Raw genomic sequence first — 27890 nt, forward strand, 5'->3', positions numbered from 1 at the left:
CTATTTCCTCAAGATAATCAGTCACTACTGTCTTCCCAGGACCTCTGCACCCTGGAGGACAGGACAACAGGTGGCCTAAGGTGTTCACACAGGAGCACCCACCAGGATCCACGAGGCCCTTGCCATTTTCACCCTACTCAGAGGGCAGGGTTCAACCACCCCCCCCATCAGAAAAGAGAGGAAACAGGTGCTTCAGCTGTTGTTTATTGACATACAGGTAGGCTCTATAGCAACAGGCCCGGAGGCAGCTGCAGGAGTGGGGAAAATGGAAGGTGGGGGGTGGAGTGTTTGTCTGCAGCGACAGCTGAGTGGAACACAGAGACAGAGGTGCACAAGGTGCAAGTGGGGGAGGCTGAGGGGTCTGGGGAAGTAAGGGCCAGGGCCAGAGTCTGCTTAAACTGGAACCGCTGCCCATGCCCTAAGGTCCCTACTCCTGCTGGCTGTCTCCTGACCCCAGGCCAGGGCTGGGAGTTCTCTGGGTATCCATTTTCTAAGGAACTGAATGGAGTACACAAAGGAAGAGAAGCAAGAGCTGTTGCCCTCTATATTAACCTCCAGTCCCACACCCCTCCTTCGTCCCCTGCTTGCGTGGGGCCACATGATGGGCAGCCCAGCTCTGGGCTACGCTATCCAAGCAGTCTTAAAAACAGCCATGTTTCACAGAGGCATTCATCTTCTTCCCTGGTGTCCCAGCCCACCAGTGCCACACTACAGCCCCAAGTGAGCACTACAAGCGTTGCTGGCCTAATGGATGGGTTGGAGGAAGGGGATAGGACAGGGGCTGGAGGAGGGGCTCTGGGGCCCATCATGGCACAGGTACTACACGCATAGTGTTGGTGAAGCCGGAGCCAGGGCGCCACCCAGTCAGCACAATGACCACATCTCCCTTCTTGAAGAAGCCTCGGGCCTTGCCTGGAGGAAAAGAAAGGTTGGTGAGTAAAAGCCAAGCCAGGCATGTATGCACCTGGGACTGCCCCACAGCCAGAGGTAGCAAGCAGGGCTGACTGACCACTACCCCCTTAGACCACAAGGTGGCGCCAGCCTCACAGCCAAGGCAAAGGGGAAGCCCGAGGCCCTGAGATTTCCTTATCCCTCAGATGGCAGAGTTGGCAGGGACCTTTGGACATCATTCATTTTGTACTCTAGAGGGTGGAGAGCCTTGCCCAAGGTCAGAGCTAGCTACTTCCTCTCATCCCATGACATCCTGCTCTTATCAAGGGAAAAAGGCCATAAGAGCACATAATCTGTGTGTGTGCAGCCCCACAGTGTAGGAGCTCTGGCTAATTTTATTAAAAATCTCAGTCATGAGCACATGCCAAAGAAAGGACAACTCTGACTATCCAAGATCCTTTGTTTTGGGCCCCACACTAGAAGAGAGTGAGGAGAGGAACTGGCCTACTCAGCCCCACAACTCAAAGGCTCCTCTTCCCTCCTAGGACTTCAGAGAATGGGATGGAGGATTCACAGAACACTCCCAGTGAGGACAGCTGGGGCTCGGGCACCCTAAGGTCTGCATGATCCCCTTCTATAGGGTCCCAGAGAGGCCAGGGCTCAGGTACCCTCCCACCCCTCTAGGCTCTAGCCCTCGCTCCCAGCCACGCACCAACATTCATGGCCAAGTTCACCCGGAGGTCCACATCCTCGGCCCAGGCCTCCTGCACTGGGTCCTTACACACCACAGGGAAGATGCCACGGTACAGGTGGGCCTGGCGAGCTGTCTGGTGATTCCGGGTCACAGCAATGATGGGGGCCCGGGGGCGGTATCTGGCCACCTGGTGAGCAGACCTGAGACAGGATGGGGAACAGGCAAAAGAGACCATTAAATAGTGTCCCAGGAGCCTCCCACGAAGGCCCTTAGGACCTTCAGCAACAGCTCACCGGTGCTCTAATCCACTTCCCTATGCCAGCCGAGGTTCTGGCCCCTTCCACATCTGCTCCCAAGGCTGGGGCAGCCCCTAATCCTGTATCGTCCCAGCATATAATTGTTCACAGCTATGCTACCCATTTGTCAGGGCCCCTGGAACATACCGACTCAGCTTGCTCAGCCTCACCCACTTAACCCACATGGACCACAGTTGGCAGAACCCTCCCACCCTCTCCAAACTCTTCCATTCTGGCACAGGGAGGCAGCCCTGTCCAACCTCACGAGCACCCATTCCTCTTGCCGCCAGCAACAGCGACAAGCCACGCAGCATGTGAACAGCACCTGACTCTTGACATCTGCAAAGAACAGGAGCAGAGCCCACCAGCCCCCCTGGGAATCTACACTGCAAGCCTTCCCTACTGCTGTGCCCTCTCTGGAACCCCATGTGGTGGCCATGTCCCTGCAACAGTCCCAGCGACGAGGCTCTAGAGCCCCTGAGTCAAACCTGAGTATCTAAGTGAGGCTTAGAAATCTCAGTGCTACCCAGGAGGCCGGACCAGGAGATCAGAGTGTTGGTGTGTGAGGCTCTGCCTGTGAAGGGTAGGGGACCCCCTGGAAGGCCCAATGCCAGGTGCTTCCGTGAACACTGACACTGTGACCTGTAAGTGCACGTGTGACTCAGGGGCTGGGGAAGGGCTTGCGAGGAACTGGGCCCAGAAGGCAAGCCATGAGGACACTCAACAGGTGTCAGGGAAACTTAAGCCATGTCATAGCAGAGTGCCTTGCTTAAGGCCTGGCCTCCACACAAGGCTTGCAAGGGGAAGCAACTGCTGAAGTCAGGACCAGCTGAGAGTGAAACTCCAGAAGACTGGAGCTAAAAATAGCCAAATAGCAAAAGCTAGACCTTTTCACAAAGGTCAGTCCGAATGGGTGGTGCTATTTATCCTGAGCTTTCTGCTGAGAATCTGCACAGATCTTGTGTCCTGGTTCTACAGGCAGCCCCACTTGCTACTCCTCTCTGCATGAGGACTGCCTGTCTGCTCCTCTCCCAGGAAACCCTAGCCGCCCTGTGGGCAGGGACAAGGAGCACACCCCAGACTCAGGGAGCGAAGGATGATAACTCAGTGCCCAGACTAGGAAGGGAATCCCAAGTCCTCAGCTTGGTTGCATGGCACCCCACAGTGCCAGAAAGGCAACATGGTGACCCTTCCTGAGCCAGAACCCACTCAAGTCAGATGGGAATGGGTGCACCAACCAAACAGCATGTCAGCAAATAGCACTAATTTTCCAAACTGAACTTGTAAAGAGCACATAGTAACTGGAATAAGCAAAACTAGTTGTCTTTTACTTTTTTAGAAGACCAGCTTTTAAATATCAAATAAGCATTTGTAGTCAGTCTACTGTAGTTATGCAATTAAGTCTCGAGTTCATCGTGAGGGTATAAACTTGCTTTGGATCCAAATGGCCCAACACACCCTGAGTGCTGCCTGGATTCCTGTCCTTCGGGCCCAGGGAAGGGGCTCTGCTCACTCCTGGATCCTGGCCTGGGGGCTAGGGTGAGCTCCTTCCCTGCAGGGTCCAGGTGGCAGGCAGAGGGGTCTTACCTCTTGGCTCAGCGCCATCTGGGCACCGTTCAGTGCACTGCTCCCAGGACCCCCAAGGAAAGGTGCCACCGAGCAGGACATTCCCAGGGAGCCACTGCCGCCTCCTACCTGCCAGATTTGGTGAGGACGATTATGGCCCCACTGCAGCACTTGAAGGAGGCCTCCACGGCGCCCACGGCGGCGGCTTCTGTGGGGTCGCTGGTAATGGGCGCCAGGCGGCGGAGTTCCTCAAATAATTGCAAGTGGTAGATGGCGGCCTCTGCCTCACGGGCAATCTAGGGGAGCAACATCCGCCCAGAGGGAAGAGAGGGGGACAGAGCTTTGTCAGAGCTGTGTCACAACGGGAGAGGAAGGGGAAGAGTCACACTGACAGCTGGTGAGGAACATGTCCCTGGGTGCAAAGGCCAAGAGGAGCCCAGTCACTGGAGGTTCTGAGCTCAACAAGATCAAGACTCACAGGAACCAGTCCTTCACCAGGTGCCTGTGACACCTGCTGTGCCTACCGAGCCAAAGGACCCTTTGGTCCTGCCTGCCCTGACCTCCCTGGCTGGCTTCCTGCAGACGAGAAGAGGCCCTGAGTCAGGCCCCAGGTGCAGGGCTGAGCCCTGGCTGTCTTCTAGAGCAGCTGGAGCAAGAGGCTGGTTATCCTACAGCGTTACCTGCCCTTAGGGCCCTACCTGCCAGACTCCGTCAGAACTATCAAAGCTGCCGCTAAACACTTATAAGAAGCCTGCACGCTGCCCATGGCCATGGCTTCCATGAGGTCTGTGGAGTGACTTGAGGCTCGCACAAGTTCTTCAAACATCTGGCGGTGGAACATGGCTGCCTCAGCCTCACGAGCTATCTGTAAGGTTTAGGGGAGAGGGGAGGCAAGGAAGAAGGAGGGAAAAAAAAGAGACAACACATGGAAAGACAGAATGGGGAATATAATCAGAGAGGAAGGTAACCGTAGGTTAATTGGCTAAATCTGTCCTTCAGGCAGATGCAATGAGGCAGGGTGATGAGAACTTAACTATTCAGGGATGTGTGGAGAATTTCCAGCACCAACTGCTGCTGCTTCCCCTCCAACAGAGGAGAAATTGCTTCTTCCATTCTGGAAGGATTTTTTTGGTGGGGGGTAGGAGTGGAGGTGGAGGGGGACAACATGGTGGCAGGCTCTAGTACCTTGGCACAGAAACATGCCCAGGCTGGGGCCACACCATCCTTGGCAGGACTTGACCACGCTGCCTCATGACACAGCTTAGAGGAAGGAACAGGCCCTCTCCTCACATGGCTGGCTGGTTACTGCAGGGCCTCCTGCCTGGCTTCCATGCACACATGGAGGGCTGGCTTGGCTTCAAGCACAGGGATGCTACGAGCCTTTCCTGTGGCCTGCCATGGAAATGCAGAGCAGTGCTGGAAAGCTAGGGTCAGACAAAGCCAAAGCCACGTGGCTTAACTGCGTACTAAGCAGGAGGGTGGGAAACTGGCGACCTTGTGAGGGGCAGACTGAACAGCCATGTGAAGAGACAGATGCCTGTGGAAGCACGCAGGCAAATTTAACAAGACATCTGATTAAAATCTAATCATGAAAACAGTCATAAGAAAGCCACTGAGTTATTTATAGACCAAGTGCTCAGACCAACAGCAAGAATTAGAAAGAAAATTTAAGCTTTAGAAGATTATAATGCAATTATCAGCATCTTAGAGAATGATGGGTGAGGGAAGAATCAGTAATAGCATCTCATTAATTTGACAGTATAAGCAGATGTGTGGCAGGATTTACTAGGTTAAAGGTTTTCTTTCTGTCAGAATGGAATGCATGAACAGAAACAGAACCGTACCTGGTACTGCCTGGCCCTAGTTAGGGGTCATTAACTGCATCAATTAGACACAGGAAAAAGCAGTTAAGAGGAGAAGCTGTTGACCAGTGTTAACTAGGTGAAAAGGAGAGGCCAGCAGCGCATGGCCCAGACCCCGTTAACTTATCTTCTGAGCAGTGCAATGCAATCCAAGGCCCGAAGTTCTCTCTAAGGTTTGTCTCTTCATAGGAAAGACTGGGGTACGGAAAAACGGACATGGACTTGAGAGCCCAGGGCCCGATTCTCAGTCTCTGACCCCACTGTAGGCCCCACATGGAGACCTGGGCCTATCTCCTGCTAGACAAAGCACTATGTTGCAGGCGAGAACACTGGCTTCAGAGCCAGGAGATCTGGGTTCAAATTCAGGCTTTAGCATCATGTAACCTTAATCTATAAATTGGGATGACATCTATCTCATAGAGGTTATGAAGATTACATCAATCTACACAGGGGCTTATCAGACAGTTAATAACAGCAGTGGACAGTTAATGCTAAGGCTACAATTAAACATATCCCATCTAATTCATTTTACAGATAAGGCCCTGAAAGGTTAAGTGATTTGCCCAAGACACATCAAGTCCCTAAGTCTATGTGGTTTCAACGTTCAGTAACTCAGGTCAAGGTTACTCTCCCACCTCTAAAGCCATGAGGCCACACAACTAAGAAAGACAATAGAGAGAGGAGATGTGTGGAGACATCCATAAGCAACAGCAGCCACTCTAGAGATGGCTGGGTCAAGGTCCACTATCTCCTGGGAGAGAGAAGGCACTTTCCTGCCCTGGGGCAGTCATGAGAAGGAGCCCAGAGTTCCTGCGCATCAGAACAGCAATCATGTCACACAGACAGGGTGGCATATCAGCCAGCCCAGGGTACAAAGCCATCCTGGGGACAGGGATTGGTCTCTACCAATTTCATTACAAGGCAGTTCACCAAGGACGCTGAGGACAGCCCAGAAGACATCTTTAGTCAAGATGTCTCAGTTCACCACTGAGAAAGTGTTTAGTTACAAATGATACGTCTACTCTGGAAGCCATTGAAGCCTAATAATTGAACACAGAAAGTGAAGGAGGAAAGGAAGATATCTCATGCAGTGGTTCCTTTTGGGGGGCTGTTTTAAATTTAGGGGAATGCAGGGCAGGGGTGTCACACAAAGGACATGGGGTCCTGTGTTGGCTGGAAAGGGAACAGGAAAGTTGAAGAAAAACCACTTCGGAGTAAGAGGCAAGTTCACTGAGCTATACATTATAAACACTGACCTAGGATTATCGTGGGAAAGTTAATTTGCAGCACTCATTTTCCCAGACATAAGAAACCCTGATAACTTGATCCCTGCATTAACTCTTTAGTAAGCTCTAGAACAGCAGCAGACAGGCCAGAGGGACGGAGCTGAGCAGAAGAGCCTTGAAAAGCTAGCTCCCTTGGGGAGAGGAGTCACCTCCAGATGCTCACTCCAGGGCCAGCCAGGATCAGCCATTCCTCCCACCTCTATTTGCGGACCTGTCGCCTATCACTTAAACCCCACTTTTCAGTCTGGGGCGAACGTAGCAGCTCAGCAAAGCAGGTCCCGCTGCAGGCCCCATGCACAGCTAGCTCACAATCAACTCAGTGCAGGCAACAGCCTCCACTGCAGGCCCAGAGGCCGCTGAGGGGGAGGTACCTGTCTGTGGGACAGGTGGGGAATCAAAATGAAAGCCGAACCAAGAGGACGGCTGGGATCAGGAGCCCTTGACCTTTTCCAGAACAGGGTAGAGGTACTCAGGTCCTCGGGGCTGTCCAGAGAAAGAGGTACAAGTATCCCAGCACTTGAGCTAAGGCAAGGATTCACAACCCTGAAGGCAGAAATGAACTGGGCTATGTCTGATGAAGGAGGACGCCTCCAGAACAGAAGGAAACAGGGGAGGTGTGGGCAGGGAAGGCAGAACAGAAAAAAACAAGACACCCCCACCCCCCAGCACACACCTCCTCACTCTTGTTGTTGGGACTTGGAGACTGTGGCTGCAGAAGTCTAAAAGGTGTTGCTCTGCACCAGAGCGTGCCTCCATCCCAGCCCCAGCCCCAGCCTGGGGAGACGGGCAGGTCTAAGAACTCACCAGGTGCTGCATGCGAACAGCCTCCAGGGGGTAGTCCCCTTTGGCTGTCTCTCCAGACAGCATGATGCAGTCGGCTCCGTCCAAGACTGCATTGGCCACATCACTGCCCTCGGCCCGGGTGGGACGGGGCTTCTTGATCATGCTCTCCAGCATCTGGGAGGGGACAGAGCCATTAGTGAGACGTGGCCTGGGCTGTCTTCAGAGATGAATGACTGCAAGCTGACTCCCTGGACAGTGTGTACGTGCACAGAGTGCGGCTCCGTGTAGCTGCATGGCGGGGAAGGGGATATACATGTATGCGCGCGCGCGCGTGTGTGTGTGTGTGTGTGTGTGTGTGTGTGACGTGGGGGCAGGGTCCACAGGAAGAGCCCAGTTTGTGGGCTAAACTTGTAGCCCACAAAAGTTCCCCATGTCAGCACGTGTACTCGGGGAGAGGCACATGCCTGCGTGGCACAGATGACAGGCTTCCCAGCTCGGTTGCACCGCCCAATCATCATCTTCTGAGCAAGGAAGACCTTCTCTGCAGGTATCTCAATGCCTAGATCACCACGAGCCACCATGATCCCATCACTGGCTTCCAGGATCTCGTCAAATCTGACAGGGAAGGTGGAAAGAGAGAGATGTTATAAGGAACAGGGTATGGTGACACAAAGGAAGTTTTCCTAGGATTCTGACTTAGCTGTCCTTGCACAAGGACAGCCATCTATGAGGTCATCATGGGTGCATGGAGGTGGTGGGGTGTTCCAGCTACCTTAGTCCCCAAAAGTGGGCTAAGAGTTCTACTTGCTGGCCTCTTTAGCACCAGTGGAGATAATTCACTGGGGGGAAAGGGCAAGGTCCCCTCCTAAGTCCCATGGGCTCATTTCCTGTCCATCTATATCTTATGAGGCCCCTCTTAACGTGTCTCTCTACCATTTCCACTCCAGTCAGCACTTCCAAGGCAGAAAGAGAACCCCAAGCCTGCTGATTGCTCCTAACACGAAAATCCATGGCCTCTTCCAGCCAAGGACACTTGAGAGTTGCTCCTTTAGGTGGTCCCCTCTAACTTGCTGAAGGCAAGAGGACATGTGGCTTTGTCTGGCCTGGGGCTAAGGTCAGCTAGCACCCATGGCTTATCAGGATGGCAGAGGGAAGACCCCAGACTGCCCGATACAAAGGACATCTAAACAAAGCTAAGGATGGCAAGGTTACAACAGTGCGTAGGGCTGCTCCTCCCACCCTCCCCACGCACATGCCTAACCCACATGAGTAGGTCTGGGGTTTTAGCAGTGCTGAGTTGTGTTTCTAGTAGGGAGCCAACGAGGAACAGACGTCACCAAGCTGGCCATACTCATTTGGCTCTACCTGGTGAGCACTGGGGAGGTGCAGAAGCTGAGCTGGGACAAGCTGGGCCTTGGGAGAACTGCATCCTTTCCTCCAGGAAGCTGATACCATGCCAGAGCTAGCCCAATCATCAAGCCAGCCGCCTTCTCACTGAAGACTAGGAGGCTATAAGCTTCAGTCCCAACACCAGGCCCTGAGCTTCCACATGGCTCCCAAATGAGGGAGCCCTTTCCTAAAAGCCTGCTGCCTTCCCTCTTCGTGGTCACCCCATTCAAGCCAACAGAGCAAGAGGGCTCTTGATCCTGTGAGCAGTGACCCTGTCCTCTCCGATGTTGGTCTCCAGACTTACGGAATGACGTTAAGATGCCGGCATCCCAATCATCTGGGAATCTTCTTTTCTTTTTTTAAATACCAATGCCTTCCACTCCCCCTCTTAAGATACTCTGAGTCAGTGGGTTGGGAATAAACTCTCGAGTCTGCATTCTGATGGGCAGGGAGCCAGGTTTAGGAACTAGGTATTCATAGGATGCATCTTGCTCTTCAGAGAGCTGGGCTGGGGCTGAAGGAGGCAGAGGACTGGCAGGGGGACTTACCTCCGAACTCCCTCATGATTCTCGATTTTGCTGATTATCTTGATGTTCTTTCCTTTATCTCCCAGGACCTTCCTGACTGCATGGACATCAGCTGCCTTGCGGATGAAAGACGCAAACACCATATCCACATCCTGCTCTACCCCAAACTTCAGATCCTGGATGTCCTTTTCCGACACAGCAGGCAGGTCCACAGCAGCGCCAGGGAGGTTCACACCTTTCTTGCTGCCCAAGGAGCCACCATTCTCCACCTCCGTCACCAGGAAGTCAGGACCTGTGTGAAACGGAGTAAGTAGGAGAGGCAGAGCAATGAGGACAGGTGTCCTCAACAGGAAGCAGGCTCTCCCCAGTATACTGAACTGGGAAGTATCACATCGTGGGCCCTGGAGCCTTATTGCCTAAGTTCAAATCACAACTCCACTAACTGTGTAACCTTGGGCAAGTCAATGAAACTCTCTGTGCCTCAGTTTCCTCACCTGTTAAATAGGGATAATAACTACTCAGGTTGTTTTAAAGTTTAAACAAATTATCATGTAAAATGCTTAGAATAGTACCTGGCACTTAAATATTAGCTATCATTCCCAGGCACACTGGAGGCCTGTACATATCATTTTCAGGAATAGAGGAAGGAAGGAGAAAGCCAAAAGCAGAGAGGATGGATTAAAAAAGAAATCTTCTCATATGCCCCCCAAGAGCACAATTAAGCTGGACTGAAGTCTGTTTTTGAGCATAAGGAGTTAGAAAAGGAATTCCCGAGAATATAAAGACGCAATCTTGCTCCCAGCTAAACAAGCTTCCTATCTTCCTTATGTCAAAGAAATTTAGAGATGGGAGCTGGTTTTAGACAATTAGACCCTGACGCCTGTACATACCTTTCTCCTTCACCTGCAGAGAAATAAGTCCATCATCCACAAAGATCTTGCTGCCCACATCCACCACCTTGCAAATGTTCTTGTAGTCCAGCCACAGGATGTGCTCGTCACACTTTTCCATGTAGGCATTATCCAGAGTGATCTTGAGAGTGGCTCCTTTCTTCAGCTCCACCTCTGCAGTGCCACTCTAGGGACAAGAGAGTAAGCCAAGAGTCCAAATGCAGAAGCCAGGCCCTCCTGGCAAGAACAGAAAAAGCTCTTTCCTCCAAGGAACAATGCTCAAATCTCAGGTAGAAATAACAATAAAGCTTTTTCCTTTGGTAATATAAACGATTGTATCATCTAACTTAGTATATTTCAAGGAAATAACCTAAGAAAAACCTACAATGTTTTACTTATACTACTTAATGATAGGGGGAAAGAGACAAAGAAATTGCTCACCAAAGTTAGAGAGACTTGGAAGTAGGTTTTTATAGAGCAAAAAGGATTCCATTCTGTTACTAGTCCTTAGAGAAATAGATCAAATCAACATTTTTTACAGTGATGCATAAAACTCTCATTCATAGACCTAAACTCTGAGAAACATGGCTTCCAGCAAGGCACAGACTATTGAGGTTGTCTCTGGGGTGCCCTGCCTCCCTCCCTCTCGCTTCTCCCCAGGATACTCACGCCCTTGATAAGCCCAGTTCGGATCTCAGGTCCTTTAGTGTCCAGGGCCACAGCAACTGGCCGGTAGAGGATGGGGTCAGAAGCAAAGCTTTCTGTGGCTGTGCGCACGTTCTTGATAGTCTCTGCGTGGTACTGGGGGAAAGGAGGGGAAGGTGATAAGCATCCTCCCACACACTAGGATCTAGCACCAGAGCTGACGGTGATCACTCAGGAAAGGCCTGTGGATGTTCTAGACCTCCACCTCCATCGTCTAGTCTCTGCGCCATCCATTCACTGAGCACCCTCTATCTGCTTATTTCAACCTCCTGGCTTCCACCCTCTTCTACCACAGCACTAATTCACTCTAGGGGCAAATCTATCAAACTGTTCAGAAAATTGCCACCAAAACCCATTAAACATATGGGAGTAAACACGTCTCAACATAAAAGGAGCTTGTGGCCCTCCGGCTGTCCCCTTTTCCCTAAGACTCATCAAACACCATCACCAAATAAAGCAGATAACTGGAGTAAAACACCCAGGCTCATGTCTGGATAATATTGGTCCGGCAATCGGTGTCAGATTCTGATAGATTTGGTAATTCTGAGCTTTTCCTCTATTGTTTCCAACTACAATTCAAAGTCAAAGTTATTAACTTAAGCTAACAGTGGCCCAAGATAAATAACCCATTGCTAAGGTCACGGAGGCCTGGCTTTCACAATCACTTTCTAGAGTCTGATTAGAGACGGAATAGAACAGGGAGAGGTGGGAATGTGCTTTTCTCTGACCTAATTGCCCTTTGCTGTTTCTCACTTTCAACAAATCCTGGCTTCAGTCTTCTCTCTGAAGCCCTTTCTCTTTTTGCATTTGCCACTGCCATTTGACTCAAAGCCAAGATGTCAAAAGTTCTTAGATAGTGTAATCAATGTCTCATTGCTGATAAAGACACCCAGTTCAGCACCAGTGGGCCTTGTCCTTTTACCACCACTGTCCACGAGAACAGCACCTGCAGGTAGGAGGCTGGAGGAGCTGGCACCAGAGCTTAATCTCCAAGTGTGGCGCTGCCTGAAGATCTTCCGCTTCAAATCCTAGGCATACTCTATAATGAGGACCACTGGCTTGTTCTGCTGAGGTAGAGTCCTTACTGTAAGTTATGAGAATTTCTTTCTATTGCTGACTTGCAGTAAAAATAGTATAGAATATAGATATAGTTTAAAGGAATGCATGTTGATTATTGTCAAATGCCTTTCCCTCAGAGTTGATGCGAGGAGTAAAAGAATACATGAAATGCTTAGAACAGAGATGAGCACATAGTAATTATTTAATAAATGTTACCTATTATGATCATCTTCTTATATTACACTGACCACTCTATTTAAACCCAATGTGAACTTTGTGTTCCTAGAATAAAATTTACTTGGTCACGGGTCGTGAAATTCCTTTAATACACTACTGGATTTGGACTGTTAAATTTTATTCATGCTTTGTGCATCTTTCTAAGTGACACTGGTCTAGTGTACTAACCCTTAGTAATAACCTGTCTGGTTTTGGTACTATCCTTGTCTCAGCATCAGGGTGTGTTGGTTTCAAAGAACATATTGGGACGATTTCTATACTTCTCTAGGCTCTGGAACAGCATAACAAAGGATTTAAGTGTTCCCTGAAGGGGAGACATAATTCAGCTATCAAAATCATTTGGGTCTAGTATTCTGAGCAGAGCTAGATCTTACAATCATTTTTCGATTTCTTAAGGCTGATAGTCTATTCATATTTTCTACTTCTTGGATATTTATCTTCTTGGAAAATAGTCAATTTCATCTCAACTTACAGGAATTAAAGGTATATGTCTTTTTACGACTTTTAAACTCTCTTCTAATGTATAGGAAATATGCCCTTTTCTATTTATAGTTTTTTTTGTGCATCCTTATTCTTGACTAGATTTCCAGGAAGTTTGTTTTATTGTGTTTTGTTTTGTTTTTTTACCCCCAAAGAAGTAGCTCTTGCCTTAATTTGTCAAATTTATTTTCTATTTCATTAAGCCATGCTTTTACATCTTTTAAGGGTGATTATTTTAGGTTTTTTAAGGTTATTTTAGGTTTTTTCCCCAGTGTTTTGAGTTAAATCTTTATTTACTTTCGGACTTCTGCTTTCTGAAAAGTGCATTTAAGTCTGTAAGTTTTCTCATTACTATGTTAGACTTTGTTCTTAATTTCCACAAAAAAAGGTCAGAGAATGTGGTCTTTATAATTTCTACTTTATGGAACTTGAGGTTTTTTGGTGGCCTAATATACAAGTGTTTTATTTATTTGTTTTTTTAAAGATTTTATTTATTTATTTTTTCCCCCCCAAAGCCACAGTAGATAGTTGTATGTCATAGCTGCACATCCTTCTAGTTGCTGTATGTGGGACGCGGCCTCAGCATGGCCGGAGAAGTGGTGCGTCGGTGCGCGCCCGGGATCCGAACCCGGGTCGCCAGCAGCGGAGGGCGCGCACTTAACCGCTAAGCCACGGGGCCGGCCCACAAGTGTTTTAAATAAAACATGCATTTTTGGTCTTGGAGATGTAAAATCATATATTATACACATGCCAATTACATTAATTAGGTATTATTTTATTCAAATCCTCTATATTGTCATCTTTCGGTACATTTCTGAGAGATGTATTGAAGTCTTCCACTGTGGCTGTGGTTTTGTTGGATGTTACCAAGTGGTAAAGAATTCTACCAATCAATGTTGTCCTTGTGGAAGATTCTAAATTTAGGTTGGTTAAAAGTCAGTATTTCTGGCCAACATGGCATTATGTGACCACCCGTTGAGTAAAAACACATCTTGCCCATGTGAACTGCCAACAGTGGGGGCTGGAGACACTGTGGCAAAGCTGTCACAGGATCAGATGCAAACAGTGGATGTCCCTCTGTCACAGTGAGGGAGAGAAGACAATCCAACGTTCTGCTTAGAAGATTATTTAAAATTGTCAAGATCGGAAAAGCACGTCCAGCCGCTAGTCAAAGATGCATATGAAGTGAGGGCCCTGACATGCAGTCCAACTACAACTGTGTACATTATATAATATTAGAACAATTTCAGATCAGTGTCCGACAGCCTGATCCCAGGGACAACACAACTTCATCCTGTTCAAAAACCTCAAAAGAAACCCATAAGAGGGACTTGTTTTTTTTTTAATCCCAATTCTAATCTGGTAATAAGAGTTGGAGCACAGATAATCTGCAAATGCTTCTTGTAGTTTAAAAAAACCAAAATCCCTGAGCCAGCCCCCTCCAGCAGGTGCAGCAGATCCCCTCGCCCCTGCCATCTCAGAGCTGTGTGGTATTATTTTACTGGATGGAAGAGACCATAAGGCCTAGTTAAAGGTCAGCTTCTTAAAATCTATTTCTGCTCCTTCCCCCGCACACAGGAGACCCTGGCACACTCCAGCAGCAGACAGCCATAGTGAACCGATCTTCACTCACGTCTTTAGCTCTGTCTTTGCAGTAATTCCTGGTGACTTCTGCCGAGAACCCTTTGGAAAATTGCAGAATGTCCTCACGGACGTGTCTTAACCTGCCTGAGGTGCCTGCTGAGCACAGTTCCTCTGAGCTTGGTCAGGCCCCCATGACATTTGGAGGCCTGCCACCTGCCAGGCCATAGGCTGTTTATGGAACATGGGTTAGGGAACCTCTGATGAAGAGTCTCATGTTTCCAGAAAGACGACTTAGACTGCACTTCCTGAGGCTTTATTTTTAGTCTAAACTTCACACTACCTTCCAAATGCCAGAGGGCAACCCCTCACCACTTCACCTTACAGGGTAGCCTTTTCCTTATCCTGAACAGGAAGTACAGAAGTCAAGAGTGGGGGAAGTCTGCCTCACCCATTACTCCTCTCTCAATGCTAATATGAAATCCCATGGCCTATGGTTGAGCCTTAAGGTTTTTAAAAGGCACTGTTCCTCAGGGAGCCCCCACATCCCTCAAAATAAGTTTGTTCTGAATTTGGGAACAGAAATAGGAATAGAACACTTCCCAATAGCTGCCACCTGCTCCCTGGTTAAGGCCTCTCTCCACAGGTCAAGTCAGTTCACAAACAGCACCAGGACTAATACATTCCTACCAGGCTCCCTCCTGGGGAAGCATGCTGAGAACCCCTGAACCCCTGGGAAGGGATAGGCTGGGAACACAAAGTAGATGAAGCGGGATATTATATGCCAGATGGTATTAGTGCATTAGACTTAGTCATTAATTTGCAAGAGTGGAAACCCTTCTCCTGGACCTGCCTAGTTATCTTGGGTCTAAACTAGGCCAGAATCAGTCTGCAGGGTGACCTTTCAGTTCATCACTGCAATATGAGTTGTTATAGAAACCTGGGGTAGGAGTGTCAAGCCCTGTGCCAGCATACATAATGCCTTAGAGAGGGTTCCAATAGAACCCTTCCACATTTTCCTTTGTGAGGCTAATGGTAGCACAGGTGTGTGAGAGAACCATGGCCAATGACACAGCAGGTCTTCTTCGCTTAAGAAGAATTGGCCAGTTGAGATGGCAGGAAAGGGGGAAAGGAGAGTAGTGATGGGCTAGTGAAAACAATCCTCCCAGTGGCTGTAAACTCCAGACACTTTCTTGCCTGGTCCACTGTGGCTAATAACACTGCATTTCCACTGTTTCCTACAAGCCATCCCAGCGGCCAAACCAGCCAGCTGAAGCTCACCTCATGAGTGCCATGAGAGAAGTTCAGACGAGCCACATTCATTCCAGACTTAATCATCTCCTTCAATGTCTCCACTGACCGGGAAGCTGGGCCTAGTAAAAAAAAGTTTTAAAGCCATAACTGTTAATTATTCAAAGTAGGAATAACACTTTAAGTTGAAAGAATGGATATTCTTGATATTTAATTTTTTTCCCTAAACTTTTCCTCCCCCAAATAGCTAAAAATTCTTTCAAAAGCATATACATGGCTATTATTGTGCTAGCCCACTTTCTTGACTTAGGGTACACTTCTATTTCCTTCAAATTCCTTCAAATTTCACAAGCTCTCATCTAATTAGGAAAGTCTAGGTAAGACTTGGCCAGCCCTCTTTGCTCTCCCTGAAGCCCATACAGATGTCCAACCACAGAATCCTAGTTGCACAGAGCACGTCAAAAAGATATTTCCTAGGTCTCTCAGATGTTCCTATAAAGATCTGCTAAGGAAGGCACCCTCTAAATTTTGCCTTTAGCAGAAAACAAAGCATACTAATTTTTTTTTTTTAATTCCACCCCCCAAGCCCCAGTAGATAGTTGTATGTCATAGTTGCACATCTTTCTAGCTGCTGTATGTGGGACGCGGCCTCAGCATGGCCGGAGAAGCAGTGCATCGGTGCACGCCCGGGATCCGAACCCGGGCCGCCAGTAGTGGAGCACGCACACTTAACCGCTAAGTCACAGGGCTGGCCCGCACACTAATTCTTTATTGAACTTCTTATGACCTGAGTTCCCATAAGAATCTGTGTAGCATCTCGCTCAGCACCCAGGTTTGCTACATTTAGTCTTTTCAGGAGAGAAAAGATCCTCCCACTTGTTTGGGGGAGGATGGGGCACACCCACTCACCGATGGTACAGATGATGCCAGTGTTCCGGGCTGTGATGGGTGGCGAGTCAATGTCCAGGCGGCACATGTGCTCCAGGAATGTGTCAGCCATGGCCGCATGCAGCTGCTGGGTCTGAATGAAGGCAGTACCGACATCGCTATGAGGCTTCGACATGGCTTCTGAGGTCCTGGGTCCACGGGAATTGAAGAGAGAGTGATCAGTCTGAGAAGCCCAGGGTGGTTAATACACCGCTTGGCACAGGAGGCTGTTTCTTCCTTACACATTAACCCAAGAAGCACGCTTTGTGCACAAGCCACAGGGAGCCCCGCCATGCACTGGCTATGTGGGTGCTCCTCAAGCTGGGCAAAGGGCTCATGTGACTGTGAGCAAGTGGAAAGAACCTTAAAGAACAAGTTAAAACCTTGTACTCAATGCATGTACTTCCCAGGCATCCACTGTAAGCAGAGCTCCCTCACACTGGGCTAATATCGACCTCGACAGCTTTCCCACTAATCCTATAAGTAACATCATTTTACATGCACTGAAGGAGCTTCCTCAAAAGGAAGCTGTAACCAATCTTCCAGTGATATAAATAACCGACTCCTAGTTTATTACCTTGGAAAATCTAGATCTTTGTATGGAAAGTTGCTTCAAAGCTACAAACATCTCAAACAGGGTGGGGCACTGAACACCGCTTCTTAACAATCCCCACCAAAACCCAAAGTGCTTTTCCTGGTTGTGAAGACAACCACCATCCAGGTTCCTAGCTCCGGAGTCCTAGGTTTTCACTAAGCCGGAGCACCACATAAGTTCACTCCTCAACTTCCTCTAGGCCGGAGACTAGGTCCCAGCCCACGAACAGGCAATAAAAACCAGTCCTTGGACAGGAAGCAAAGTCTAACCAGAACCCTGAATGGGAAGTCTTTCATCCCAGGAGTCTGTACCTAAAAACCACATTTACTTTTGGTCAGGAAGACTTTGCATACAACCAAGTATAACCACAACAGCACTGGTCTGGTTCTAAAATCCTTACAACTACAGTAACGGGACAGTTCCAACACCAGGAAATCTTGCTTCTCAAATCCTTTCCCCAAAGGATTGTCTGATGCACCAGCCTGATTCCCTTTCATCTGACAAGTACATGATCCCCAGTAACAAGGACCATTTGTTCCAGGTAATTAACCAGCCCAGGTCACAATCCTGACAACTGCCCCAACCCTTGCTTTTCTTCATTACTGACTTGTTTGCTTAGCTTCATTAGTAACAACTAAACTCACTCAGCCGGTTAGTTAGGTGATTAGAGACTAAGACCTGAGAAGCTTCCAGGCAGTGTTGGAAAAAACATCAGGTAAAGGATGTGAACCAGAAGCTTGACAATCCTCATCAAAAGGCCAAGAGCAAGTTCCTTCCTCAAGTTCTCAGAGCAAGGGTTATTCCTTCTAAAACCCTTGAGCCTAAATGCTTTAGCCCAGGCTCAGAAACAAGCCTTCTTTAGCCCTGCCCTACCTCCTCCTAAATCTCAGGGCTCCAAATCAAGGCACCCCATACATATAACCCTTACTGTTCCTCCTTCTCCATCCCTGACTCTGTGGCCTCTCTGGGTGGCTCAAGTAGAGCATGCCTCTACCCATCTCTGCCATCTTAAGAACTCCGGTAAAAGCCCAAGCAGCTCTGTGACCAGGGGTGAGCAAACCTTCTGCCAGCTATTGAAAACTGATGGCTACGAGTGCTCAACTACAGCCTCTAATACTTTAAAAAAAGGGAAATAAGATACCAGCTAATTATTCCACACGGAAAATGCACTGTTCCTTTCAATGTGCATTTCCTAACTCCCTAATGCATACTAGATACCAAAATGAAAACAACAACCCTCTCCTCTGTGACCTATTTGGTTTTGTATCTCTTAGTACCTAGTACCTGGAAGTATTCCATTGTTTGTTGAATGAACTTTCAGTGGAACTTAATGCCTCTTTGTCAAAATCAAAGTTATACCTCTGCTCCGCTCCCAAACCCCCATATATGAGGAACTTCTGAATTACTGACAGGATGGCCTGGGCAGCCAGTGTCTCTTTACCTACACTCATGACTGAGACAGGGCTTGCCTACCTTCAGAGTACCCAGCTGGGCTTAGGTAAGTCTGGCTGTTAAGGAAACATTACTGAAGAGATGGTACCAGGTGGCACATCAAGCCAACTGGAACACATAGGCCTTGCTATGACCTCCAAATAGAGAGAGTCATCCAGTCCGAGGACTGTATGGTGAACAAAATAATATCTGACTGAAGGAGTTGGAGTAACCAACTTAACTACATTCTTCTTAAAAATCACCAGCTAGGGGCCGGCCTGGTGGCACAGGGGTTAAGTTCACCCACTCCGCTTCCGCGGCTGAGGGCTCGCAGATTCGGCTGAGGGCTCGCAGATTCGGATCCCAGGCGCGGACCTACACACCACTCAAAGCCATGCTGTGGCGGCATCCCATACACAAAGTGGAGGAAGATGGGCACAGACATTAGCTCAGAGCTAATCTTCCTCATCAAAAAGAAGATTGGTGACGGATGTTAGCTCAGGGCCAATGTTTCTCATCAAAAAAAAAAAAAAAAAAAAAAAAAAATCAACAGCTGGTTTTTCTCTAGACCTGAGACATTAGGATCTCCTTGCAAAGACCTGGCTGGGGCCACTGATTATCAGGTCATACCTTGTGTTCTCTGGGCTTGGGCTTCCGGTGACATAATGCTCTTTTTTTGGCTCAGGGTGGCTCCTTGGCCCCACTTGCAAAGACCGCTCGGAGCTGAGTAAGGTTTGCCCTGCAGAGCTGTACAAGGATTAAGGTAAAAGCTGAGTGTAACTAAAGCTCTTTAGGGTAACAGAGAAATTACCTGAATAACCAGGAATCCAGGTGGTAGCTGCTCCTAGAGATTCAGCTATGTTACAAAAAAAGAAAAACAGAGAAGCCTCCCAAGAAAATACCAAGAAACTGATAACAGAAAATTCACAGGTAAAAGTGAGTTCTTACTGGCTCCTCTGCAATGCTTTATTCCTTCCCCTAATACCCAAAGATTGCCTTCCCTCTCAAGTCTCTCTAAACCTGTGGTTGACTAACATTTCACAGTTTATTCTATAAAAGAACCTGGTCCCTCCCCTTTTTTGGGGGAAGGTACGCTAAATAAACATATATAAAAGGACTGGAAGAATACCTACTAAGTATTCACAGCATGTTATCTGGGTGGTAGGATTACAGCAAAATTTTTTCTTCTCTTTATTAATAAATGTACTGATATGAAATACTTTATAACAAGAAAAATTACAAATGTACCTCTTCTGAAAATGATATATTTACAAGCATCCTAGTAAGACTGTTGGAATTAAAACAAATGGGAAGCTCCCAGTTCCATTAGTCAACTGCTGCTCTATGCACTTCTGGAATACTGTTTAAACGTGGCAGAGGCAAGATAGGCATCTCAGGCCCTAGATTACACATGCATTGCAAGATACTTTCACTGGTTTAAGAAGGTCAACCTTGATCCATTCAAAACCTCAAAGCAAAAAAAAAAAGTTAACACAGTCCTTAGCACAATTCTTTTTTTTTTTTGAAGATTTTATTTATTTATTTTCCCCCCAAATGCCCAATATCTACTATTGTAGATAGTTGTGTGTCACAGTTGCACATCCTTCTAGTTGCTGTATGTGGGACGCGGCCTCAGCATGGCCGGAGAAGCAGTGCGTCGGTGGGCGCCCGGGATCCAAACCCGGGCCGCCAGCAGTGGAGCGCGCGCACTTAACCCCTAAGCCACGGGGCCGGCCCCCTTAGCACAATTCTATGCCAAAAACCTGTTAGTAACGTGGCCAAATCCAGCAAACTTCTTTTCCTGTTTAGTCAGCCCTCAAGCTTCAAAGCAAAAACTCTGTGACAAAGATGTTCTGGTCCAGAAGGGCTACCTCCAGGATCAGGAGATGCCATTAGAAGATACAATTGTATTGGGCTCAAACATAAACCCTATTATATACCATCTTGAATTAAATCTGAGGTATACAAGCTCTGATCTTTTGCTCACCCAGGCTATTATGTACAAAAATAACAAAGGAAAATTTGTTTGGCATTTGAGTGGATTTACACACCAGTAATCAAAAAAGCTTGCTGGTCAGCAATTACATCCAGACTCCGACCAGATCTCAACACGTCCTTAAAGCCCTCTACCAAACTGAGACCTCACGTCTCATCCTTGGGTCACCAACTGGTCTCTCTCCCCTCAGGCTCTGCCCTGGAGCCTCCCTTGCAGGAGGGTCAGAGCACCCTCCTGCCTGTCTCCAACATCCTCCAGGAGCCTCTTCTCTGAGCACAAGCTGCCCATCTCACCAACCACCTACCTAGACTTCTGACTAAATCACCGTCTGGACTCCCTCCGCCAGCCCCAGGAGAGCAGCCTCAGCCCTGGTTTCTCAGAGCGGGCCTCTGGGAAGAGCTCCCCTCCCTCGCTCTGGTCGTCTGGACAGTGCCTGCCAGGACATGCGGCCCAACCCATGCCAGTCTGACTCACTACTGCACCCTCCTCCTCGGGCGGCAGAGACATGCAAAGCCAACCTCCTGCCAGCAGTGGAAGCCTGGCATATCCACTGATGGCAGCAAGCACAGTGCCCAGGTACAGCAGCCTTATTCTTGAGCCTGAGCCCCTGCAGTAGGATCCTCCTCAGAGCCATTTCTCCTTTGTGACAAACGAGACACCATCGGAGGCCTTAGTGCAGGCTGACGGGCTGGAACAGGCAGTCACACTCAGCTCCAGGTGGCCCTATTCCCACCTTTCCTTTCTCATCTCAAGCAGTTCCGGGTTCTCTAAAACTATAGCTTTGTTTGTGCTCAACACCATTTTTTGTCCAGTTTTCAGAAACGACGGGGTGGGGGAAAAAAAAAAAAACTCAACATGCCACTTAGAGCCAGTACTGTTGGCAGATTATGCTGGGAAAGATTCACGCTTCACTCCACCAATTCCATCTTTCACAAAGGCCCAAATCATTCTGCCCTAGTAAACCAGGCTGGCCTGTGAGCCTGCATCTGCATAAGCCTATTTGTAACCAGCCTGGGCTCTCTGCACCAATTTTGCTCTGATGCCAATCTCACCACACAGACTAACCCATTAATGATGGCACCTGATACCCACGATTGTGTTCCTCGCTCTGATATCAATTTGCTACCTACATCTCCAAATCTCCAAGCCAGCATGAAGGCTCTTCAATTCCCAAATCTTCAGAACTCCAGCATCCTTTAGAAAGTTTGCATCACAATATGCTGGACCCTGCACTCAGGCCAGCCTGCTTTCTGGCTCTCTTCCTAGATGATAGAGCAGTGAAATATATTTCCCAATACTGGCCCTCATCTGACTATGGCAGCACCAAGATCAAAATGGGTGCTGGGCCAGCCACAGAACCTAAGAAGGTCTGGAGTAGATGCCATTCATCCTGATATATAGTTAGAGTCACGACAACAGCGTGTTTGTATATGGAGTGGGGTATGGAGAATAAGCAATTATTAGTTAAGAGATAGGAATCTGAAGGCCATTCTACCTCAGCAGACCCCATAACAGAATGCAAAGTCTGGTGTTACCAGGTTACACAAAACAAAATGAGCCCACTTGTAGGTTCAGGTAAAATTCCCTTGCTCTTCTATTTATTCAGGGCTAGAACTAGTGACTTAAACTTTATAAGCAGGAGCTTAAGGTCCTATTTCAAACTAAAGTGTGGAATAGGGCACAACAGCTGATACTAAATGGGCCTACTCCCAAAAGGACCACTCAACTCTAGGGCAGGAAGTCCCAAGTCAGAGAAACCTCCATGTCCTCAGACACTGAGGATTTCCTGGTTTGATCGCAAATGCTCAGAGCTGAGAAGTGGCTTCAGCCTGAAGGAGGAAGTCTGGATGAAGCTTTTGTTGTGCTGTTACTCCTTACTAGGCTTAAAAACATGGGGCAGTGCTTCAGGGCATGATATTCATACTGTGAAAGCAGCAAGGACCTGGGACCCCGGTTTAGGGCCCTTCCAAGTCAGGTACAACCAGGATGGGTATCGGCCTCAGCAAAGTGAGGTATTGGCTTAGCACTGAAAGCTCTAGATGCAGGAGGGAGAGGAAGGGAAGTGCCCGCTTTCCAAGAGCACTGACCTAGTTAGCATGGACTGGTCTTCCCACAGTGACCTTCACAGGTTTGTTTCTATTTTATTTTGTTTTGAACTACAGAAAAGAAATATTAATACCTGTATTTCTACCACCCAGAACTAACCATTAGCATTTAGCCAGATTTTCTTGAGACTTTTTCAAAAAACAATTACAGTTTATACAGTTCATTTTTCCTCCATCCCCAGGTCCCTCCAACCCTTCTACACCCTATCATGAACTTTGACACCCACCCACTGTCATGAATTTTGTGTCCTATTTAAGTGTCTATATGTATACTGAACCCTACGACATTGTTTTTTTAAATGCCCTAAGTGATATACTCTACAAATATCATTGAATAACTTGCTTTTTCACTCAGCACATTTAAGATCCATCTAGTTGGTATATGGATCTAGTTAAGTCATATGAACTGCTATACTAGTCCACTGTATGACTAGGCTACTTATTTACGTATTCTCTTGCTGGTTGGCCCTCTCCCCTCCATTAACCAAATTTTTTTCCCTATTAATCAATTCTATAACAACTCTCCCAGTACATGTCACCTTGTGCAGGTTGGAGCTTCTATATATTCAGAAATGGAATTCTGGATTACAGGGTATATTTTCTATTTTACTACATGTTGCTGAATTGTTCTCCGAAGTGGTTTTATCCATTTACAATCAACCGGTAATGTGAGTTCTTGCCTTCCCACACCTTTGCCAATACTTGATACTGTCATACTTTTTAAAATGTTTGCCCATCTGATGGGTGACATCTGTGAATCTGCTCTCTAATGTAATAACAAAAGAGGGATATCAGGATAGTTTTGTTTTCAAAGTCTCTACTTCCCTACCTCTTAACCGGATCAAAACTCTAGGACTCCTCCAAAATGCACACAGTTGACTCATATACCATGAGAGATTCAGCTGACTAATTCTTTTGCACTCACCACCGGAGACAGGAGACGCCAGTTGTCAAGTTAAATAAGTATTATCTGTAGGTTAATCAAAGATGTTCGAAGGGATGGGGCTCCTTTAGAGAATTTTTTGACTGCATCAGCTAAGCTGGTCCATACTCTGAAATGCTATGACCAGCAACCTCACTGTCCTATCATAGCTGGTCTTGGCATCTCCCCTACCACAGCCCCTGCCTGATTTCTAACACGGCAAGCTGTCATCAGCAAAGAGAGGCTTAGAGCTGCCCAGGAGCTTTGCCTATGGACAGAAGTGGGGGAGGCGAGTCTCAGAGGCCACCGGAGGTACTGCAGCCTGGCTTGCTCTCCTACGTGCAGATTGGCACATACCCCTCACTGCAGGGGTGGGGCCACACTGCTTGGTGGCCCTGCCAACCTCCCCCCTTGGGCTGAGTAGCCATACCAGGAGGCCAAAAGGCCCAGCAGAGGCTATACACCGTAATCCACCACCTACCCTGGTTCACCTTCCCCAAACCAGCTTCTTTAACAAAGCCCCAAATACTCAGACTATTCGTTTATCTAGTCCAAGGCTGGCTCTAGGTGAAAAATCCAAGTTCCCAGAAAGTATGGTGGTATTGAGAATGGTCTTTTAGCTCTATTCCTATCTGTACCAGAATTCATCCTTAAAGTGATGACTCAAGGTCCTATAACACCTTCTACCAAATAAATCACTTTTTCATCTCATAACATCCTCGATGAGGTTGCAAGAAAACTCTGCTCCCAAGGGTGAGCCACTCTTGTGGTGTACCGGTTAACTGGAATTTGATTCTGGATATGTGGAATGATTCAGAAATAAAGATAATGTCAAATGAGTCATTTCCTCCTACCTTGCTCTCAGTCTTAGCTCTTGGCAAAAATAACACACCGTGAGGTGCCTTTGTAAAAGCTGAAGCAAAATAAATTAAAACTGATGTAGTGTGAGTTTGTACTGCAACAGTTGCATTTTTTTCTACCTTCCTGCTCACAGCCATTTCCTCATTTCTTCCATTGCCTCAATATTAAGAAATAAAATGGCTTTTCCTGTGACCCCCACATTACTGTCACAACATTCAAGGCACAGAAGAAACTCCCATAAGGTGCTAGCTCTGTTTAGAGTCATAGCTACCAAATTTGCCAAGTCACTGTGGGTGTATTTCTTAAAGACCCAATAATCCTCTTTGTTAAACTATAAATTCAACACTAAAATTACTTACTTCTCATGTAGTGTATAAAATGAGAGCAGCTGTACTAGACAGGAAGAGACTAATGTCCATACATTTTGGCTCAAGCCCAGTAACTCAGAAATTAGTTCAAGGACATTCTTTAAGTCATCCTTATTTAGGTCCACCACAGCCCTTATCCCCAGAGGGCTGCCATGACCACCGAAGGCGGCTCACCCTGGCATGTGGCTCTGCCATGCTGTACCTTAGCTCTTAGGGCAGTAGAGAGAGCCTAGGGACCTGGATCAACCATTTTTCACTTAGTTGAGACATTTTTAACTGGGGGAAATGCATGCTTCATTATCTGACTCACTGAAAGGGGAGAGGGGGCTTTTTAAACCATGCAGACCACAATGCAGTTTTCCACTCACCCAATGAAGAGAATTTTCTCAAAAGCAGATAAATTGAAAGGTTGAGTCATCCTCTCCAGAGCTTCCCTGCCCCCACCCCCCCCCCACCCCAAGCCTGGTGATAGGTTACATACCTTTCCCCTCAGAACACCCCACTGCATTCCCAACAGCATCCTCAGGCAACCAGAGAGCAAATTATTTGCCAACAATGCTTCGCGGTGGGGGGGGGGGGGGTCCTGACTTAGGCCCTCCTTTGTAGCATAGGGAGTGGCCACACCCTCAGTACAGCCAACAGAGTGCTACTGCCCCCCTCCTCCAATCCTAACCTCACACTTACTGAGAAAGTGTGGCTGAGAAAATTCTAGAACTCCACCTGGAGTGGATGGGAATGGAATGTGAAGAGTTGTCTTGAGGTAACAAGCTTGTTTCTACTCTTGGAGCCAAACACCAAAGGCTGAAATCACCCCTCTCCTTGCCTTCCTTTGTCTAGAGGTCCCATTCTCAGGAGACCAAAGAGCCCCTGTTGCAAGTGGAGAGTTGCAAAGTAACACTATTAGTTACTTTGTAAACACTGTGCCAGGATCCCTGAGGAGATTGGTTTCCAGGAGATGTCTGGTATTTACAGATCCTGACTCCCAAAGATTAACTACCACTATGTGTTTGAGGATGGCATGTAGAAGATGAACCCTCATGCTCAATTACGGATTAAATAATTGTGCTCAGTGACCAAAAGAATACATGTGGAGGTACTTCTGGACATCTCACTAGAGATTAGACACTGCACTGAGTACTCAACATATATATGCCTAGCTGCATGTATAGTAACCAATCCTTTCAACAATCATGAGGAAAATGTTACTTCCAGTTTACACATGGTAAACTGAGGTCCTGAGGCTAAATTCCCTCCATCATTTGTGTCAGTATGTTAATGAGTCAAACCTAATTCTAAAAGCCTGTTTACAACTTCCCAATGCCTCTGTTCGTCATGCCTGGATCTTAATTATCAGGCTCACTTGTACAAGAGGATCAATGTCCCAGGTTTGAAAAACATAGATAAGAAGCCAAAGGGAATGCCTTTCTACGATTGGGCCTTGTAAATATCCTTCAGACTGGAAAGTGCTTTCCTGCTACTTCAAACCCCGTCTGATGCCACCCTGTGAGTCTCCTGTCTCCCTCACCACGGCCCTCGCCGCGAGGGAAACACGTACCTTCTTCACAGCACTTACCAGTGATAAGTTTTGTGTCCGTTCCTTAATTAGATTGTGAGCTCCGTGGGTGATGACCATTCTAGTCATTCGGGTCTCCACCCCCTTCCCAAAACAGCTCTTGGCACACTGAGTTTTTATTGAGTGAATGCGGAACGCGGCGCCAAGCCCTTGACATATTTCTACCGTTCCCATAACCTGCTCCCTTGCTCCCTCTCCACCCCGTGGCCTCCCCGTTCTACACTCGGGGCGCATTGGTTAAGCAACGGTAAGCAGAGGCGAGGAGTCCGGTGAGTGCCTCGAAAGAGGCTCTGCGCCACATGCGCCAGCTCGTCGGGCGGGAGGCGAGGCGAGGCCAGTCGTCCGGCGGGGAGGGACTGGGCGGGGCGGGCCCCAAGAGCCGACTGGTACGTGCATCCCCGCCGCGGCGGGATGGAGCCCCGCGCCCCCTGGGGGCGAGCGCAGCGCCGCGGCCACCCCACCGAATCCGGGGCGGCACAAAACAGGAAGGCGCCACAGGAGCCACCACCGTTTCTTCGCTGCAGCGGGGAAGGGCAAGGATTACGTAACCCTCCAGCTGCGCCCGGGCCGCACAGGAGCCAGCTCTGCCCATCCGCAGACCACTGCAATTCGGGCGGTGACCCCGGGACGCGGGCCCAGGGCTCCAGGAGAGCAGAGACTGGGAGGCCGTGATGCAGAAGAGTGGCAGGACTGAGATGGGAGACAGGGCGGGGGGGTGGCGGCAGGGGGCGGGAGCGGGCGGACGTGACCAGAACCGCGCGAACCCCGGAGCGGAGGAGAGGGATGCGGGAGAGCGGACGTGACTAGATGGGGGGGGAGGGGCAGGAAGCCGGGCACGAATGGGGGAAGGGGTGGGCACGAGGAGGGGACAGGGACGCGGGAAGAGTGCACGGCACCTGAACGGGGAGGGTCTGGGGAGGGGAGCTAGAGAAGCAGTTTCAAGAGGTTACAAGGAAAGCAAAAGAATGAGGGGGACACCGACAGGCTGAAGACGAGAGGGCGAATGGAACTGTACTAAGGGGCAAGCGGAGGAGGCGAGCATGGGAGCAGAGGGAGGAAAGGAAGGGATCGGACTAGGAAATACGGGAAGGGAGACGAGGATGGAACCAGATCGAGGAGGAAGGGAGAAGATGAGGATGGGACCAGAATGGGGGGACGGATCGGGGCAAGAAAGGGGCTGGCAGACCCATCTGACCTGGGAAGAAACAGGAACTGGGGGCTTGGAGGAGCAGGCCCCAGGCGCGGGCAGCCTTTCTCCTCTCTCCGGACCCCAAGGGGTCCGAGATGCCCAGGACCCTACGCCTCCCTGGGATGAGCGTCCTGCGGCATGCGCAAGCGGACAGGATTCCGCACTAGCCGGGCGGCCGGGGCCTAGGCGGGGACGGATGGCCCGGCCTCTCCCTCGCTCACCTCCGGCGTGGTCCGGCTTGGGCTGCTCGGGTCCTGCACACAGGCCAGCCTGCTAGCGGCGCGTCGCTCGTGTGCTGGGACCGCCCGCCTCAGCCTCAAGGTTATCCTGCTGCAGAGCCGCCGCAATCCCTCCGCCGGCCCGCCCCCCACCCAATCCCGGACCCCGGCTCGCGCGCCCCGCCCCTCCGCGTCCCCGCTGGGCGCA

The 27890-nt window shown here is 48.8% G+C and overlaps 1 protein-coding gene across 1 annotated transcript; it reads right to left on the reverse strand.

Moving 5' to 3' along the window:
• Window positions 1-188: 188 nt before the first annotated feature.
• PKM (pyruvate kinase M1/2) lies at window positions 189-27789 on the reverse strand. The gene is made up of 11 exons (XM_058542002.1): window positions 27686-27789; window positions 16407-16573; window positions 15528-15619; window positions 10854-10985; window positions 10185-10371; window positions 9316-9586; window positions 7843-7993; window positions 7400-7552; window positions 3577-3743; window positions 1604-1785; window positions 189-912 (listed from the first exon to the last, which is right to left on the reverse strand). Exons 2-11 carry the CDS (start codon window positions 16558-16560, stop codon window positions 806-808), a joined length of 1596 nt encoding a protein of 531 aa, XP_058397985.1. The 5' UTR covers window positions 16561-16573; window positions 27686-27789; the 3' UTR covers window positions 189-805.
• Between the last annotated feature and the right edge of the window lie 101 nt (window positions 27790-27890).

This window comes from Diceros bicornis, chromosome 5, assembly GCF_020826845.1.
Source record: "Diceros bicornis minor isolate mBicDic1 chromosome 5, mDicBic1.mat.cur, whole genome shotgun sequence".
Classification (NCBI taxonomy): domain Eukaryota; kingdom Metazoa; phylum Chordata; class Mammalia; order Perissodactyla; family Rhinocerotidae; genus Diceros; species Diceros bicornis.